Source organism: Galeopterus variegatus, unplaced genomic scaffold (assembly GCF_000696425.1).
Source record: "Galeopterus variegatus unplaced genomic scaffold, G_variegatus-3.0.2 Scaffold787, whole genome shotgun sequence".
In the NCBI taxonomy this organism is placed as follows: Eukaryota; Metazoa; Chordata; class Mammalia; order Dermoptera; family Cynocephalidae; genus Galeopterus; species Galeopterus variegatus.
Window position 1 is genome coordinate 155,100 of NW_007726898.1, and position 16,642 is coordinate 171,741.

The 16,642-nt window shown below is 33.6% G+C and overlaps 1 protein-coding gene across 3 annotated transcripts in view; it reads left to right on the top strand.

Annotated features, from left to right (window-relative positions):
• Nucleotides 1-2,765: 2,765 nt before the first annotated feature.
• ANKRD17 (ankyrin repeat domain 17) overlaps nucleotides 2,766-16,642 on the top strand; it is a 123,671-nt gene continuing 109,794 nt past the window's right edge. For 2 of the 3 annotated variants that reach the window (XM_008572458.1, XM_008572459.1), the window contains exon 1: nucleotides 2,858-2,906. In XM_008572458.1, coding sequence (XP_008570680.1) covers nucleotides 2,874-2,906 — 33 coding nt within the window. In that variant the 5' untranslated portion in view covers nucleotides 2,858-2,873. Of the gene's footprint in view, nucleotides 2,907-16,642 lie in introns of all 3 variants that reach the window. The other variant, XM_008572457.1, reaches the window with a different exon arrangement.

Genomic DNA, 16,642 nt, shown 5'->3' on the forward strand with positions numbered 1-16,642 from the left:
AAGATTAAATGGTTTCATTAACTTAAGTCTTACGGGGCTAGTTTCTTAGCAGATAAAGGATTTGGAAAGCCCCCCCCCCCCCCCCCTTTTTTTTTTCCTTTTTGTCTTTTTTTGTGACCGGCATCGGATTGCAACCCTCAGTGTTGCGCCCAGACCGGACCGGGACCGGCAACGGGATTGCAACCCTCGGTGTTGCTCCCGCACCTTGCTCAGCCAGTGAGCGGCCGGTCTGTATGTGGGATCCGAACCCTCGGCGGGAGCGCCGCCGCGCTCCCAAGTGACGCACTGTAGCAGTGCGCCACCGGGCCGGCCCCGGAAAGCCCTCTTTTTAATGGGAAAGAAGAGAGCTCCAACATATAAGTTCATTGAATTCAAACATATGTTTGCTTGCTTACATTGGAGGAAGGTTTGAGAAAGAGAAATCTTGTTGAAGACCTATTAAGTCTAAGGATGAAGCATTTATTTGTAAGATAGAATTAACTTAGAAAGCAGGAAATAATAAAAGCCAGTCTGCTAGTTCCTCTTTAAGACACGTCTCAATGGAAATTGTCTTGTTTGAGAAGCCTCCAAATGCCAGGCATACCTGTATATAAATGTAAACAGTAGGTATGATCTAAGGGAAAACATTAATCATGAATCCTTAATTTATGATATCATTTGTTTGCCATTAATTCCACATAGCATTTGGTGTCAGAAAATTCTCGATTTAGGGCCAGCCCGGTGGCGCACTGCTACAGTGCGCCGCTTGGGAGTGCGGCGGCGCTCCCGCCGAGGGTTCGGATCCCACATACAGACTGGTTCCTGCTCACTGGCTGAGCGAGGTGTGGGTGCAACACCGAGGGTTACGATCCTGTTGCTGGTCCCGGTCCGGTACGGGCGCGACACTGAGGGTTGCGATCCGTTGCCGGTCACGAAAAAAGACAAAAAGGGGAAAAAAAAAAAAGAAAATTCTCGATTTGAATCTAGATTTGACTCTGCTATATAACTGTGTCATGCCCTGATGCTTGGTTTCCTCATCTGTGAAATGAGAATAATATCACCTGGAGGAAGTATAGTGGATGGTTCTGAGTATAGACTTTGGAGCCAACTGCCTGGGTTCACATTTTAGCTCCTCAACTTAATTAGCTTAGCTGAGAATAATTGGGCAAGCTGCTTGATCTCTGTGCTCCAGTTTCCATGTATGTAAAATAGGTATAATAATGGCATCTTTTAGGATTATTGTGAAGATAAAATAAGTTAATATATATAAAGGATTTTAAATGGTATATAGTAAGCACAAAATACTTCACTAATATTATTTTAAATGATTGTCACATAGCTGGGTTGTTATGAGGGTTAAATAATATGTTTATTTAAAAAACAAACACACTCACATTGCCTGGCACAGTAAGGGTGCTTCCTAGATATCAGAAGTGGTATAATAGGTACTTTATCTCATTTAATCTTCATGTAAACCTATTAAGAAGTAACCTTATCTGTCCAGTTGAATGCACCTAGAACTGTTTCTGATATATAATAGATAATCCAAGTTGAATGAATATTACCTAATTTTATAGATTAGTAAACTTGGACCCAAGAGAATTCCAAAATTTCTTTCCACTAAAACATGGCATTACTTTGAAAAGATATTACAGGCAATGCCATTCACAGTGTCACTTTTCTCAGTTTAGATTTGGACACATGAGTTAATATATTTATTAACTCTGTCCTCCATTTTTTCCTCCTTTCCTTTTAACTTAAAAATTCATTTCCTTTAGTTAGGTTAAGAAAATTTAGACTAGGGGAACTTCCCCTTACAACTATTAGATTAATAAATCTGCACATTGAGGGATCACTTCAAGTTGTTTGTATAGTACTCCTGCAAGTACGGGGTAATTTTATTAATGCCACAGACATAAAACATTTTTCCTTTTCCAGTGCATTTTTCATATTCAAGATTGCATGAGGAAGAAATTGGACCATCTAACAAGTTTTATTAAACCGAGGATCAATTACAGTAATGAATATAATATAAATTGGCTCTATTGTCAGTTGCTCACTTTATTTGGTGTTTGATGATCCAGATATAGATCTTTGAATTTGATTAATCTGGAATATTTTAGTCTCTTATAGTATTTATAATAAGGGAAAAAAAACAGGCAATTTCTTTGGTTAGTAAGTGAAGTTAAAGATACTACTAGAAAGTGAATATACAATGGTATGTTACTTCTTGCTTCAGTAATCGTAGATCATTTGAATGTTAATCTTATTTTTGTGGTTATTTTATAAACAGATTAGTTTATAGAAAACCAGTTTATCATTAAAAAAGTCTACATTAGGATAATTATTTTTGGCACTCTCCATTCAACAAAGTGTGTATATTATATAATCCATTTACCTGATGTAACAAATTCCTAACTTTGCATTATCTTGCCTCCCCCTTTGCGTCTTTAATACAGCCATTAATCTCACTACAACGCTTTACTAAGGATAAATTGCCGCGTAACCCCCTTCAAGCTCTTTTGTTCAACCAGGAAGCCAAACGTGTTAAATAGCTTTTTAAAAAATAGATAATTATTTATTTTTTGAAATTTTAGGATTTTAAAATTCGAAATGGTAAAATAAGAGACTTTATTTTGTCTGTTGAAATCACTTGACAAAAGTTTACTTTGGAATAGAGCTTCTGTTTCTTTAAAAAATACACAGTGAGTCACCCCCTGCTCTTTGGTAGATGCCTGGCTAGTGAACAGCTAAGCTGCTTTAGGCATGTAATAGAACATTCCATTTCCTGTTCCCTTGCTGACACAGAGGAGTGTTCCTGCTGGCAATGATCTAATCATAGTGCAGTAAGAAACATGGCAGTTTGATAAAACATGGTGGAGACAGCAGCTGAAATGGAAGCATATGTTCTAGAAGACATTCTTGAGGTAGGGCTAGGTTTGTAAATGAAATGAAAGTTGAATTCTGAACAAAGAAATGGTAATCTGCTGGAATTATTTTACAGATGAATTGATTAGAGGAGAGAGCAAACAGAGCATAAAAGCAAGACACCGTCAGACCTTATTCCGTGTGAGAATGTGTCAGTTTGGTTCACATGAAGAAGTCTAGAATTATTTTGTTTAAACTCATGTTTCATAAATTATAGATGCATTATGTTTGGTAGGGGAAAAAAGGGAGGTCAGGCTTAATAAAAAGCCTTGTGCTGGTGGTGACCTTTAGATTAACTCAGTAGAAGGTGGGGTCTGCAAAGCAGCTTTGAGTAGGTTTAGTATCATATGTCTTAGAATTCATTTACATATGTAAGCCTAAAGCTTTGCTAACAGTTAACTATTAAAAACAGCTGGCTATTTTAGGGTAAAACTAAGCTTATCTGTCAGTCTAATTCCTTAATTTAGCTGGTACTGTCTGGTCCTAGATTTTTCATGTGACTTTGATTATTATGAAATAACTTATTAAATTAAAAATAAAAAATTCCTAAAATTTAGGGCACTAATGCCAGAGAGCTATCAGTAAAGATTTCTGTAATTTGAGTCATGAGAATTTTAAATTATATTTTCTTTTTTTTCTGGCTGTATCAGTTTTATAAGTACCTATTTAAGTATAAATCAGTTCAAGGAAATACATGTCAAAGTGAAACTATAATTGATTTTGGCCTTGGGTATAGTATACTATCAAAATTTGTATTGATAGGTATAGATATTAAAATTCTGTTTTCTTATCTGCAGGGTTGTAAGATTTTATTTTTTCCTCATTAGGAAAAAAACTGGCTAATTCAGATAAAGAGGCTTTATGGTGGTGAGTGGTATTCCTAATACTTAGACTGTTAAGATAATTTATTAACTATTTCATTGTCTTCAGGAAGAAATCATATGGGGAGAGGGCTTGGGAGAAGAAGCTGGAAAAAGAAGCTAGGCGGGGTTAGCAGGAGAAAAAAGCCTATGCGCATTATAAAGTGCTGCATGATCAATGAGCATTTTCTGGAGTCCCTCAGTGTATGCTTGGAGCTGACATTGCAGGAAGTCTCATGGTTGTTCTGCAGAATGAAAACTGATTCCATTGTATTATCTACGTCCTTGCAGACACCTGCCAACATACTCTTTCCCCCTTTCCTAAAAGCTGTTGTCTGAGTTGATCGTGTGATTAATTTCCTTTCTCTCTCTCTCTCTCTCTCTCTGTCTCTATTTTTTTCTTTAACTTTGATACGTTAGTGAGTTTCCTTAAAAATGGGGGGGTGATATTATCCCCTTAGAAATTGTGGTATTCACTTTCATCAAGAGACTTTAGTAATTATGAGTTGTCACATAACTGGTTTGGTTTAAACAAATCTAATTAAATTATAAAGTTCTAGTGGTGCATTTAAATTTGCTTTTTAAAAATTTTTGCTTTGGATTTTAAAGAAGTATACTTTATATATTTCAATAAATCTACTTGACAAGTTTCCTTGGCCATTTAAATTGTCAGCATATAACATTTTAGAAGTCTTATTTATTTTCAGGGGAAAAACCCACTTGAGCATAGTCTTGTGCTTTTTAAGTATAAATTTTTTTAAATGCTGTCTTAATAACTTGGGCTTTGCATTATTTCCATTGAAATTGTTTAATATCATGTTATGATTTTGTATTACCTAGTTTATTCATTGTTAATATTGATTATTAAGACAACCTCTAAAATTTTAATTTTGTCCTTATTTTCAATCTGTTTTAATTTGGTTTTTTGTATACCTGTTGCATTAAATCACACTGAGTAGTTTTCTCTTTTTAAAATAATATTTGATCTAATTGAATATTTTTCAATAATTGGCAGACTAGATGTCAAAGTTGTCCAAGTGGTAATAAAAGAGGCTTCTTTTTCAAAATTATAAATACTCATAATGACCTAATGCTAAAAATAAAAGTGCAAAGAATAAATCTGTTAACTTTGAAGCTAAATGTACTGTTTTTAAAGTACCTTATATTGCAAGTAAATAGATATGTATTAATAATGAGCTTTACAGAAAAATATTTTGTTTTTTTTTAAAGGGATAACCCCTTGCATAAATGTCCAATAATGAATAATGAAGTTCATCTATATACCACAGTGGCAATATTGTTGTTCCTAATATTGAGCTATTTGAAGTTTGGTACTATAATTTTCACCTTTGTGATTTTAATTATTGAACATTTGGAATTTTATGTAGATTATGCTTATTTACAGTGAATAAACATTGGACTCCTATTTTTTTCTGTCTTTGTAACTTGGTCCTTTGGTCCTTTGAATCATAAATTTTTAAAAGGTTCTCATTGAATCTTAGTAAAAAGAAAGTTTAAAATCAATATCATTAGTGAAATAGTACAGATTAATTCTCTGCACTAAAGGTAAGCTGTGGCTTACCTTTTAAACTTTCTATTGTATATCCCACTTGTGTTTTGAATTTTTAATCTTTAAAATCTTAAGGAAAATTTTTCCTTCCAAAATTTATAATAAAACTAGAAGAGGTTGATTTCAGTTTACATCATTGCTTCTCAACTATTCAGGGTAATGGGTTAAATAGAATAACTTGGTTATTTAAATAATCCAGTCAGTAATTCTGTAAAAAAAAGTAGTTGAGGTGTTTCTGTTCTGTCTGCCCACCTTCTATAAAAGGAGCTAATATTCAAGAAAGTAGCCAAATACAGATGATGGAAAAAGGGCTACGAGCCTATAAAAATATCTCTTTTCTCCTACTGTTTGTTATTTTTCCTAAGACATGATTATAATTTTATAATTTTCGTGATTTTCCTGTAAGTTATACGTAGTAATGAATCTTAGTACTTACAAAGATCAATAGGAAGAAAAAGCCCCCCGATTTTTCTTTTTTGGTATATCCCATATCTGTATGACCAAGGGCTGTGTATATAGACTTTTTTATATGAAAACATGAAACCTATGAGATTATTTCAGAAACTTGATTACTATATATTCTATTTTATTTATAATTAAATCAGTGTTGGTAGTTTTCTATAAGAATTGCCTTAGAAATGGGAAATCGTCACAGATATTTCTGCCTTTTAGTTAAATTCAGAATACTTTGTACAGAGTATAGTATTTAATATATTTTTTATTTTAAAAAGTAACAGTTTTTAGGAAAATAAAAATATTTGTGGTGTTAAGTATAATAATAACTCTCAGGCCCAATCTTTTGGCTTTGCTAAACTAAAGCCAGGATTTCTAGCTTCATCTGTACTTGATGTTACAAGTCATAGGTATAAGGTAAAAACCCTAACTCTCTTTGGCTTTTTCTTAGAGAGTCAGTGGATCAAGGATTTTACTGAACACTTTAGATTGAAACTGAATTAAGGGTGAGATTTAAACAAAGTAAGCAGGTTTACTATGGATCTATTTCTTGCTCTTTATCTTGATATCAGAGAGCTGTTATTGTTTTTGTTGTTGTTTTTAATAAGATTGGAAGAGTCACAGGGAAGTTACTGTTTCCTTTTGACTTGTCAAAACTATGGACTAGTGGTGAATGATGGATTCTAGTTCAAGCAAGAAATCTATTTGCTATTTACCATGAAAATTGTTTTTGGTAATGATATCAAATCTCCATGTAGTAGGTTCTTTTGGCAGGCACTTGCTACATTTCTTTTTATTCTATAAAATATATTGGCTTATGTAATGTACATCATTTATGTGTAAGTCTTTCGTGGATTTCTGAAGTTGTATATTTAGTGTAACCATGATGACATTTTTCACTAGAAAGGTTGGAGTAACTCTTAAGATATAAGTTGGTTGGGCCGGCCCGGTGGCGCACTGCTACAGTGCACCGCTTGGGAGCATGGTGGCGCTCCCGCCGAGGGTTCGGATCCCACATACAGACCGGTTCCCGCTCACTGGCTGAGCGAGGTGTGGGAGCAACACCGAGGGTTGCGATCCCGTTGCCGGTCCCGGTCTGGTACGGGCGCGACACTGAGGGTTGCGATCCGTTGCCGGACACGAAAAAAGACAAAAAGGGAAGAAAAAAAAAAAAAGATATAAGTTGGTCTAGAGACTGAAAAGTTCAGCTAAATATATGTTATTTGAGTTGATATAAGAGTGTTTTTAATTCATGAAGAGGTTTTGGAGTCAAGATGAGCCATGTTGTACAGATTCAATCTTGTAATTTTCACTCAGATATTTATACTTATTGAGTATTTTCATTGTCTAGGCACTTGAAATTCAGGGAAGTCAGACCAGCTAATTTTGCTTCACAAAGGTAAAAGTATAGAGGAAGTAATGTCTGCCATTGGTATTTTGAACAATCTTGAATTTAGGATACATAGAGATGCATATTTGAATACTAGTATTTTACTTCATTGATTCCATCTGAATAGTTTGAAACCAATGTTTTCAGCACTGTCTGTACAAAGCTAACATCAGTTACGCATTCTGAATTTTTCAGCAAGCAGATATTTCCGTTTATCTGAGCACCTTTAGGTTATCTTTTTTATGTGTATGTTTGTTATGTATATTTATGAATGTGGGGCTGTCAGGAACATCCTCTGGATCTAATTTTCATTTTTTTTTTACCCTTAAAGATTTTTCAGTTCTTACCATTACGTGCATACATATAACATAAACACTCACATATGCTTACACATACCCTACACATGCACTCATGTTCCTACTATATTATGCAGTATAGATGCTGTTATTTCAAAGTCCAGTTTATCTTGGAAGGATGGGGCCGAAGTTGTAACCTTGCTTTCATACACCAACTTTGGGGGAGTAGTAGAAGATGGCTAAAAGATATATTTACATTGTTGTAGTGATATTTTATGCTATTTAGTGGCATACTGAGGCTCCAAACAGCTTGCAAAAAGCTGGCATAGCTAGAAGTATGTGAATCTCTTATTCTTATATTATCTGTTACTCTGATATAAGAATAAAGTCAGAGTTGTCTAATATGCCACTAGTCCCATATTGATCCATGGTTGTCTAGTAGTTAATGCATGCTGTGGAGCATGAATTAGAAAAGGTGTACAGTCCATATTATCTGCAACGACACTGGCACTTTCCTGGTTCTGAATTGTTAGGAACCTTTATTCTGATACTTAACAAGAGCTCATTCTAATGTGAAGTGACTTGATCACTGCAAAATTGGTGAGCATCAAATTACTGCTTACCCATTGATTTGGTTTAGTATGTAGCTTCCAAATTTGCCAGACCATAGGCCTTTCATGAGATTTTCATAAATGTTAAATGTCTGTGAGATGGTAACTTTTGGTTTCATGAATGGTTGGACTAATAATTTGGTTTTGGATGGAATCAGACTTCTAACTAGCTGGATGTGTGTTCTAAGTAGGATGCCCACATAGATTTATGATGGCAATAGTAATTAGCACGTTAGCTGCCATTTATTATTTAAGTTACTGTACATAGAAGAACTGTGCCAGGTGCTTCACGACCATTATTTTATTTGATTCTATAAATGATTCTGTGAGGAAGTAGGTACCCTCTTCATAGAAGGCTTGTAAGAAATAAATGAGGTAATCTGTGTAAACATTCAGTACAAAGGTACTTCAAAAAGTTCATGAAAAAATGTATGTGGAAAAACAGAATTAAAAGATAATACAGACCTTTCCACGAACTTTTTGAAGTGCCATGGTATAGTACTTATTACATAAACACTTAACTGTTAGCTATTTTTTAAGGTGATGTTAACCCTCATACATAATCCTTATGCCATACTTCCTTATTTGACAGGTGAAAATTTGAGCCTAAAAGATTATTAGAGCAATAGTTTCAAATTTTTTGGGTCTGAGGATTCTTTTACACTCTCAAAATTTATTGAAGACTCAAAAGAGTTTTTTTTTTAATGAGTTATATATGTCAATATTTACCATATTCCAAATTAAAAATCAGAAAATTTGAAAACATTTACATATTTATTCATTTAAAAATAATTATTAGGGCTGGTCCCGGTCTGTGGCTCACTTGGGAGTGTGGTGCTGGTAACACCAAGGCCACAGGTTCAGATACCTATATGGGGATGGTGGATTAGCTCACTTTGGAGAGCGTGGTGCTGACAACACCAAGTCAAGGATTAAGATCCCCTTACCGGTCATCTTTAAAAAAATAAAAATAAAAAAATAATAATTATTATTATTAAATACTAAGCCCATTACATGTTGACATATTTTTATAAAAAATAACATTTCTCAAAAAAATAATTAGAAGAGTGGAATTGTTTTACATTTTTGCAAATATCTTTAAAGTCTGGCTTACTAGAACGTAACTAGATTCTCATATCTACTTGTATGTTCAGTCTGTTGCAATACCTCATTTTGGTTGAAGTCTCTGAAGAAAATCTGGTTTCACACTGACATGAAGATAAAAAAGGGGAATGTATTTTAATATGGATGTTTATTTTTGATACTACTCCTAGTGGTAGTTTTTAAAAGATTAAAACAGTATCAGTGAATTTTTTGAATTTTATTAGATTATAATCCAGTGGTTTATTGTGCGTTTCGAATGTATCAAAACCATGCATGATTTTGTGACATCATTCATTGTTCTCTTGAAAAATACTGATTCCTTTTATTCTACAATATTTAAAAAAATCACATTTCATAATATCACCACTGATCTCAGGAAAGTAAAAAACGGAAGCTTTCTCGTTCACGGTGTCAGATATGTTTTCCAAAATTCTAATTTTTACTTGAAAGCTTGAATTTTGTTACTGATGACAAAGAATGTGAATTATTTTTCTTGAAATGACAGGCTTACTTCATTTGTTTTTGAGAAAATGTCTGCCAAGTAAGTCTGAATAACCATAGTCTTTCTTAAGAAAAAGTGGTGTTTCATGAAAAATAGTGACTGATTCAGCTCACATTTGCATGAATGTTTTTCTTGAGACAACTACCATGTTTCCCATGTTGTCACATAGAATGTTAAGAAGTCATATACTAAAGGTTGAAAATTTTAAAAGTTAATACTTTCTACTGCTTCATAAAGGAAACTGGCTTTTTGTTTTTCTTTCCCCTTTTTTTTTTTGATGGTGAGTCCATGACAGGGAAAAATGACTACTAACTAATACAGATTGGTATTGTGGTCTTGATTCATGTTAAGAAGCCAGCAGTTTTACTTACCATTGTTTTTGTAACATCAGTGCGAGTGTCAACACAGTGAAACAGGCCATCTTAGTATTATAAAAATAATTTTGACCTCACAGACCCTCTGAGAGTCTTGTGGATCCCCATGGGTTCCATGGACTACATTTAACTGCTGGTTTATAGTATATTGCCCAAGTTTACAGTTAATAACAGAGAAAAACTAAGACTTAGACTTAGGTCTGCTTGATTCAAATGTATTGTTTTACCATTTTATCAAATTTATTAATTCATCACCTATTCCCAATTTCTCTAATCTCTTTGACACTCCCCTCTAGATCACTATATCTTTCAATTATAGCAAGTTTAAGAAGTGGGAAAAAACTGTGTGGTAATTTGAATATTGCTTTAAAATTATAAATCCGAGATTATTCATTTAGAATTTCTGAAAGTAAGAAGTTTGGGGACTCCTGAGGAAGTACTAAGTGAGAGAGAAGCTAAAAACAAGTTGAAAATTATTTTGCTAGTAGAATGATATTAAATAGTAATGATCTTTTGATACTTATAAAGAGAATAAAAACTAAATTGAGTTTGTTAATTCTATCAGATATCTTATGTTACAACTCTACTGAATAACTAGGAATGGAGTTCATAAATTATAACTGATTACTCATATTTTTTCAAGTGAACCAAATATATGAAATATTTGTCAAGTTTGAATTTTTTTTCATTTTGAGGGCTATGGGTTTCTTTTCTATCCTTCTCTTCTTTCCTATCACAGGCTCCACTTTGTCTTTCATCTGGTCAAGAGAAGTTTTTTTTTCTCTGAGACTAGTTCAATTTTACATTGTCTGTGAAAATGAAAATAAGATTCAGGTAATGTGTATCTTTATTCATCCAAAAACTAAGCTGTTTCAAGTTTCTTTATATAGTGGCAAAAATGAGTTTAAGATATACTTTATACCTTCCTCTGGTGTTTATATTTATATAAGTATGTATACTTATATGTATTATATTTTTGCCACAATTTAGTTTTTTTTTTTTCTTTCCTTTTTGTCTTTTTTCGTGACCGGCAACGGATCGCAACCCTCAGTGTCACGCCCGTACCAGACCGGGACCGGCAACGGGATCGCAACCCTCGGTGTTGCGCCCGCACCTCGCTCAGCCAGTGAGCGGCCGGTCTGTATGTGGGATCCGAACCCTCGGTGGGAGCGCTGCCGCGCTCCCAAGCGGCGCACTGTAGCAGTGCGCCACCGGGCCGGCCCCACAATTTAGTTTTGACATATGCATTGGAATAAATAATTTGTTTCCACAGGAAAAGAGAAATGTCAGTGACATCTGCACGTCTCTGTTCTACTTCTCAAATGTCATCTCTTCTCACCACCCCCAAATTCCAAGGGACTGTTGAGTTGAGAAACAGTGTTTGGCCAGTGTTAAACTGTTTTTGGTGTTCTGTGCTGCCTGGGTTTCTTGTTTTCTCTCTAACCTTTTGTCATTTAGCCTCCCCTTAGTTTTGGTACCTGCTACCTACCTCATAATCATTTCTTTTTCCTGCTATAGATTGTCGTGATTTTCATCCTCTATTTGGTATTCAGAGATTGCTGCCCAGCCTAACTCCTTGATTTCACACAAATCTTCTCATTTATTGACCTTATTCTTCTAACTAGTGTTTACCCTTAGCTGGTTCTAACCTTGAATTTGTCCTTTTGCCATTTTCCCAGTTCTTGTCACATGTTCTGCATTTCTAATTTATGCCCTGTCATCATTGTGTAGACCAACATATATTTGTGTGAAGTGTTTGATTTGTATTATGTTTTTGATTAAACAGTAAATTCTTTAATATAAGGACATTGGCTCTCTTAACTTTTTTTTTTTTAATACATATATATTTATGTGAAAGATACTTCATCTCCCAAAGGATTTTAAGTAGTTTATAAGAGGGTATATTTAAAAAAAAAAAAAAAAAAAAAAAGATAGAGGCAAAATTAATAAACTATGACTGGGGTAAAAGGAGTCCTATACAGAAAAGCATATGCAATATGTAGTTACTAAATTTAGATCAAATTAAATAACAACCTGAGCCTAATTTGGAAACTTGATGAGTTTTGAGATTTGCCTAGTTCGTAGCTTCAAAGACATACTAGATGGTCTGGAAAACTCATGTATTTCCTTAAACCGAGGTCTGAGAAAAAATTTCTTCTTGAGCTCTTATAATGAAGCTATTGCATGTGGTAGTAGATAACTTTTTCAGCATTCCTGAAATGAACAACAAGCTTTATACTATTCCTACAGAGTGTAAGCCAAGGGTTTACTGATAAAATGCAATTTGATTGAAAAAATAATGTAGTCTAATTACTCAGTTTTCTGATGGTCTGGTTTGTTCAAAGGATAAAATTTAGAACATCTGGTTGCAAACCGATAGCTTCTTGGCCATATTGGGCTTAGAAATATGTTGTTCAGTATAGCACACATAGTATTGGCCCACACGGTGAACATGATACACACACAAACACACACTTATTTATATTTTCTTTAACTTCTCTTAGTATTATTGTGTAGTTTTTATTGTTAAGGTCAAGTGCAAATACTTTGTTAAATTTGTCCCTAAGTGATTTATATTTTTGATATTATTGTAAGTGCATATTCTTTTTATTTCATTGCTTTCTACTTGTGTATTAGGATTCGTGAGTTTTTTAAAAAGTTCGTGGAAAGATTCATATTACCTCTTAATTCTATTTTTCCACGAATTTTTTGAAGTACCCTTGAACAGTGGATATTTGTTTATTGACCTTGTATGCTGCAGGCTGACTAAATTAACTTAGTAACATTAGGGTTTCGTTTGTTTGTTGCTAGGCCTTAGGATTTTCTGTATATGTGATCATATATGCAAATAATTCAGTTTCTAACTCCCTCACCTATTTTTATGCCTTTTAATTCTTTATTACATTATTACCCTAGGTAGGTCCACCAGTAAAATGCTGAATGGAATTGGTTACTGTGGATATCCTTGCCTTGTTCCTGATTTTAGGGGGAGAAGCATTCAGTCTTTCACCATGAAGTTTGATTCTATTTATAGTTTTTCTTGATTCCATAATCTGGCTGAAGATGTTCCCTTTTATTACTAGTTTTCTAAGAGTTTTTATGATCAAAGGGTATTGAATTTTGTCAGGTGCTTTCATCTACATTTTTTGAGGTGATCCTGTGATTTTTCTTCTTTTTTCTATTATTGTGTGAATTACGTTAACTGACTTTTAGATTTTAAACCAATTTTATATCGTTGGGATAAACATCACTTGGTCACGATGTATGACCCTTTTTGTATATGGCTGGACTTGATTTGCTAATATCTTAAGGATATTGTTTTTCGCAAGGTGTATTGGTCTTTAGTTTTCTTTTCTTGTAATACCTTTGACCATCTTTTTGTATCAGAGAAATGTGACCCTCATAAAGTGATTAGGAGCATATCCTTCTGTTTTCTGAACATTTGTGTGTAATTGATGGATTAAATTGACCAGTGAAACCATATGTACCTACAGTTTTGTTTGTGGGAGGATTTATTTTTTATTTATTTTTATTTTTTTATTTTATTTATTTTATTTATTATTTTTAAAGATGACTGGTAAGGGGATCTTAACCCTTGACTTGGTGTTGTCGGCACCACGCTCACCCAGTGAGCTAACTGGCCATCCGTATATGGGATCCGAACCCGGGGCCTTGGTGTTATCAGCACCACACTCTCCCGAGTGAGCCACAGGCTGGCCCTTGTGGGAGGATTTTTAATGAAAAAATTAATTTCTTTTGTAGATATAGAGCTATTTAGATTTTCTGTCAGTTTTGATAATTTCTCTTGCAAAGAATTTGTCTATTTTGATCTAAGTTGTTGAATTAATTGACATGGAATTGATCATGACAGTCCTCTACTCTTTAAATGATGGTAGGATCTTTAATAATGTTCTCTCTTTCATTCCTGTTACTGGCAATTTACATTTTCTCTTTTTTTCCAGTTAACTTTGAATTGATTTTTATTTCATGTCACTGATTTTTTTCTATTTCATACACTTTCTATTTCATTAATTTCTGCTTTTATTATTTCTTCTCTTTTCCTTACTTTCAATTTAATTTGTTCCTCTAGCTTCTCTATGTGGAAGGTTAGATGATTTTTAACTTTTCTTCTTTCATACTACCAATATTAAAAGCTATAAATTTTCCTCTATGCACTGCTTTAGGTGTATACCAGAAATTTTGATATGTTGTATTTTTATTAGCATTCATTTCTAATTATTTTCTAATTCTTGTGATTTCCTCTTTGACTCATTCTGCCTTTCTGAACTGATGTTTCATGGGAGAATTAAGCTCTAATGCCTAAAGCAGTTAGGCATTCTGTTTTCTCCTGTGCTTGTATGATGCTACTATTTATATACCGCCCTTGAGAGAATTGAGAAAGTAGTCACTTAAACCATTTTTGCTCATCTGTGGTTCAGATGAGGAACCCTTTTTGGGAAGAGCTGTATGAGTTATTTAAAAGTTGATTATTCATTTCTAAATATGTCAGGCTGTTATAGGCTTCCAATTTGTGTGTGGTCAGAGAATTTAGAGTCAGTGCTCCATATCTGTTGGTTCCACATCCATGGATTCAACTAACTGGGGATCAAAAATGTTTGGGGAACATAAAAATTGCATCTGTACTGACCATGTGTAGACTTTTTTTTTCTTGTCATTGTTCTCTGAATAATACAGTATAACAACTATTTAGCTAGCATTTACATTGTATTTGATTTTATAAGTAATCTAGAGATGATTACAACTACATGGAAAGATGTGGATAGATTTGTATGCAAATACAAAGACATTTTATAGCAAAGACTAGAGCAATCCTTGGACTTTAGTATCCACAGAAATCCTAGAACCAATCCCCCACAGATACTGAGGGACGACTGTACTCCACTCTGACTTCAGTTCTTTTAAATGTACTGAAATGTCCCAAAATATGGTCCATTTTGGGTGGATGAATGTTCCATGGGCTCTTGAAAAGAATATGTTCTCAGTAGTTGTTAGGTTGAGTGTTCCATAAATGTCAGTTAGATTATGTTAGTTAATAATGTTCAAATCTTTTATATACTTAGTGATTTTCTGTCTACTTGTTTTATCATTACTGATAGATGAAATGTTGAAATCTCCAACTATAATTGTAGGGAGGCACATTCTGTCTTTATGATTTGTCGATTTTTGCTTCATGTATTTTGGTGCTATGTTATGAGATACACCTACACATTTAGGATTATTGCGTCTTCTTGCTGAATTGATCCTTTTGTTATTATGAAATATCCCTCTTTAGCTTTGTTAATATTCCTTGTTTTGTCTGAAGTGCACTTTGTCTGATATTAGTAATAATTTTATAAACAATCCTACAACTAATGTTTACATCGTATATCTTTCTCTATTCTTTTAACCTATTTCCACCTTTATATTTAAAGTGTGTTTCTTTTAGAGAACATGTAGATAGCTCTTGCCTTTTAATCCATACTGTCAATCTCTGTCTTTTAATTGGTGTACTTAGTCCATTTTCATTTAATGTAATTAATATTTTATGTTTAAGTCTACCATGTTGCTAATTGTTTTCTCTTTGTGCCATTTGTTATTGCTCTTTTTTTCCTTTGTTCATGCACTTTTTAGATTATTTTTATTTTTCATACGTCTTTAATTTGATATTTTTAATTTTTATTTAAATTTTTAATTGAAAAAATCTATATATTTATGGTATATAACATGTTTTGAAATATGTGTACATTGTGAAATGGCTAAATGAAATTAAGTAACATATGCATTACTTCACATATTTATTTTTGGTGAGACCACTTAAAATCTACTCTCAGCAATTTTCACATACATAATACATTGTTATTAACTGTAGCCATAGTCAGTGTGTTATGAATAGATCTCCTCCTATTTAACTGAAATTTTTTATTCTTTGACCAATATCTCCCAAGTCCAACCCCCCTCATTGTCCCTGGTAACCATCATTCTTCTCTGCTTCTATGAGTTCAGCTTTTTAAGATTCTGTATATAGGATCATGCAGTATTTGTCTTTCTGTGCCTGAGTTGTTTTCACTGAGTGTAATATCCTCCAGGTTCTGATATTTTTTATGTGACTTATGTGTCTGTTTTTGAATATAAACAAAAAATTGATGGCAGCTAGAATGATTAAATGCCTTTCAATCAAGAAAAATTATTTTTTATTTTATATTATAAACTACTTTCATAATGAGCTATGAATTTTAATCTTTTAAGCAGTGATTTAACCTGGACCTTTCATTAGTATTACCTGAGGAGCTTTTAAAAATCCCTGTGCCCAAGCCATACCCCAGAATGATTAAATCAGAATCTCTAAGGTATGGCCCAGGCATCAGTATTTTTTTTTTTCTTTTTTTTTGATAATTCTTGTGTACAGCTGAAGTTGAGAACCACTGCTCTGAGACATTGAGATAAAGAGGATTTAAAGCAATGTGCATCAAAACTCTCCAAGAGAGTAAAGTTACTTCTTTATGAATGTAAGTTGACATTTGAATTGGCTGGCACTTTCTAAAAAATTTCAGATGGGGAGATTCCATGGTTTGTCA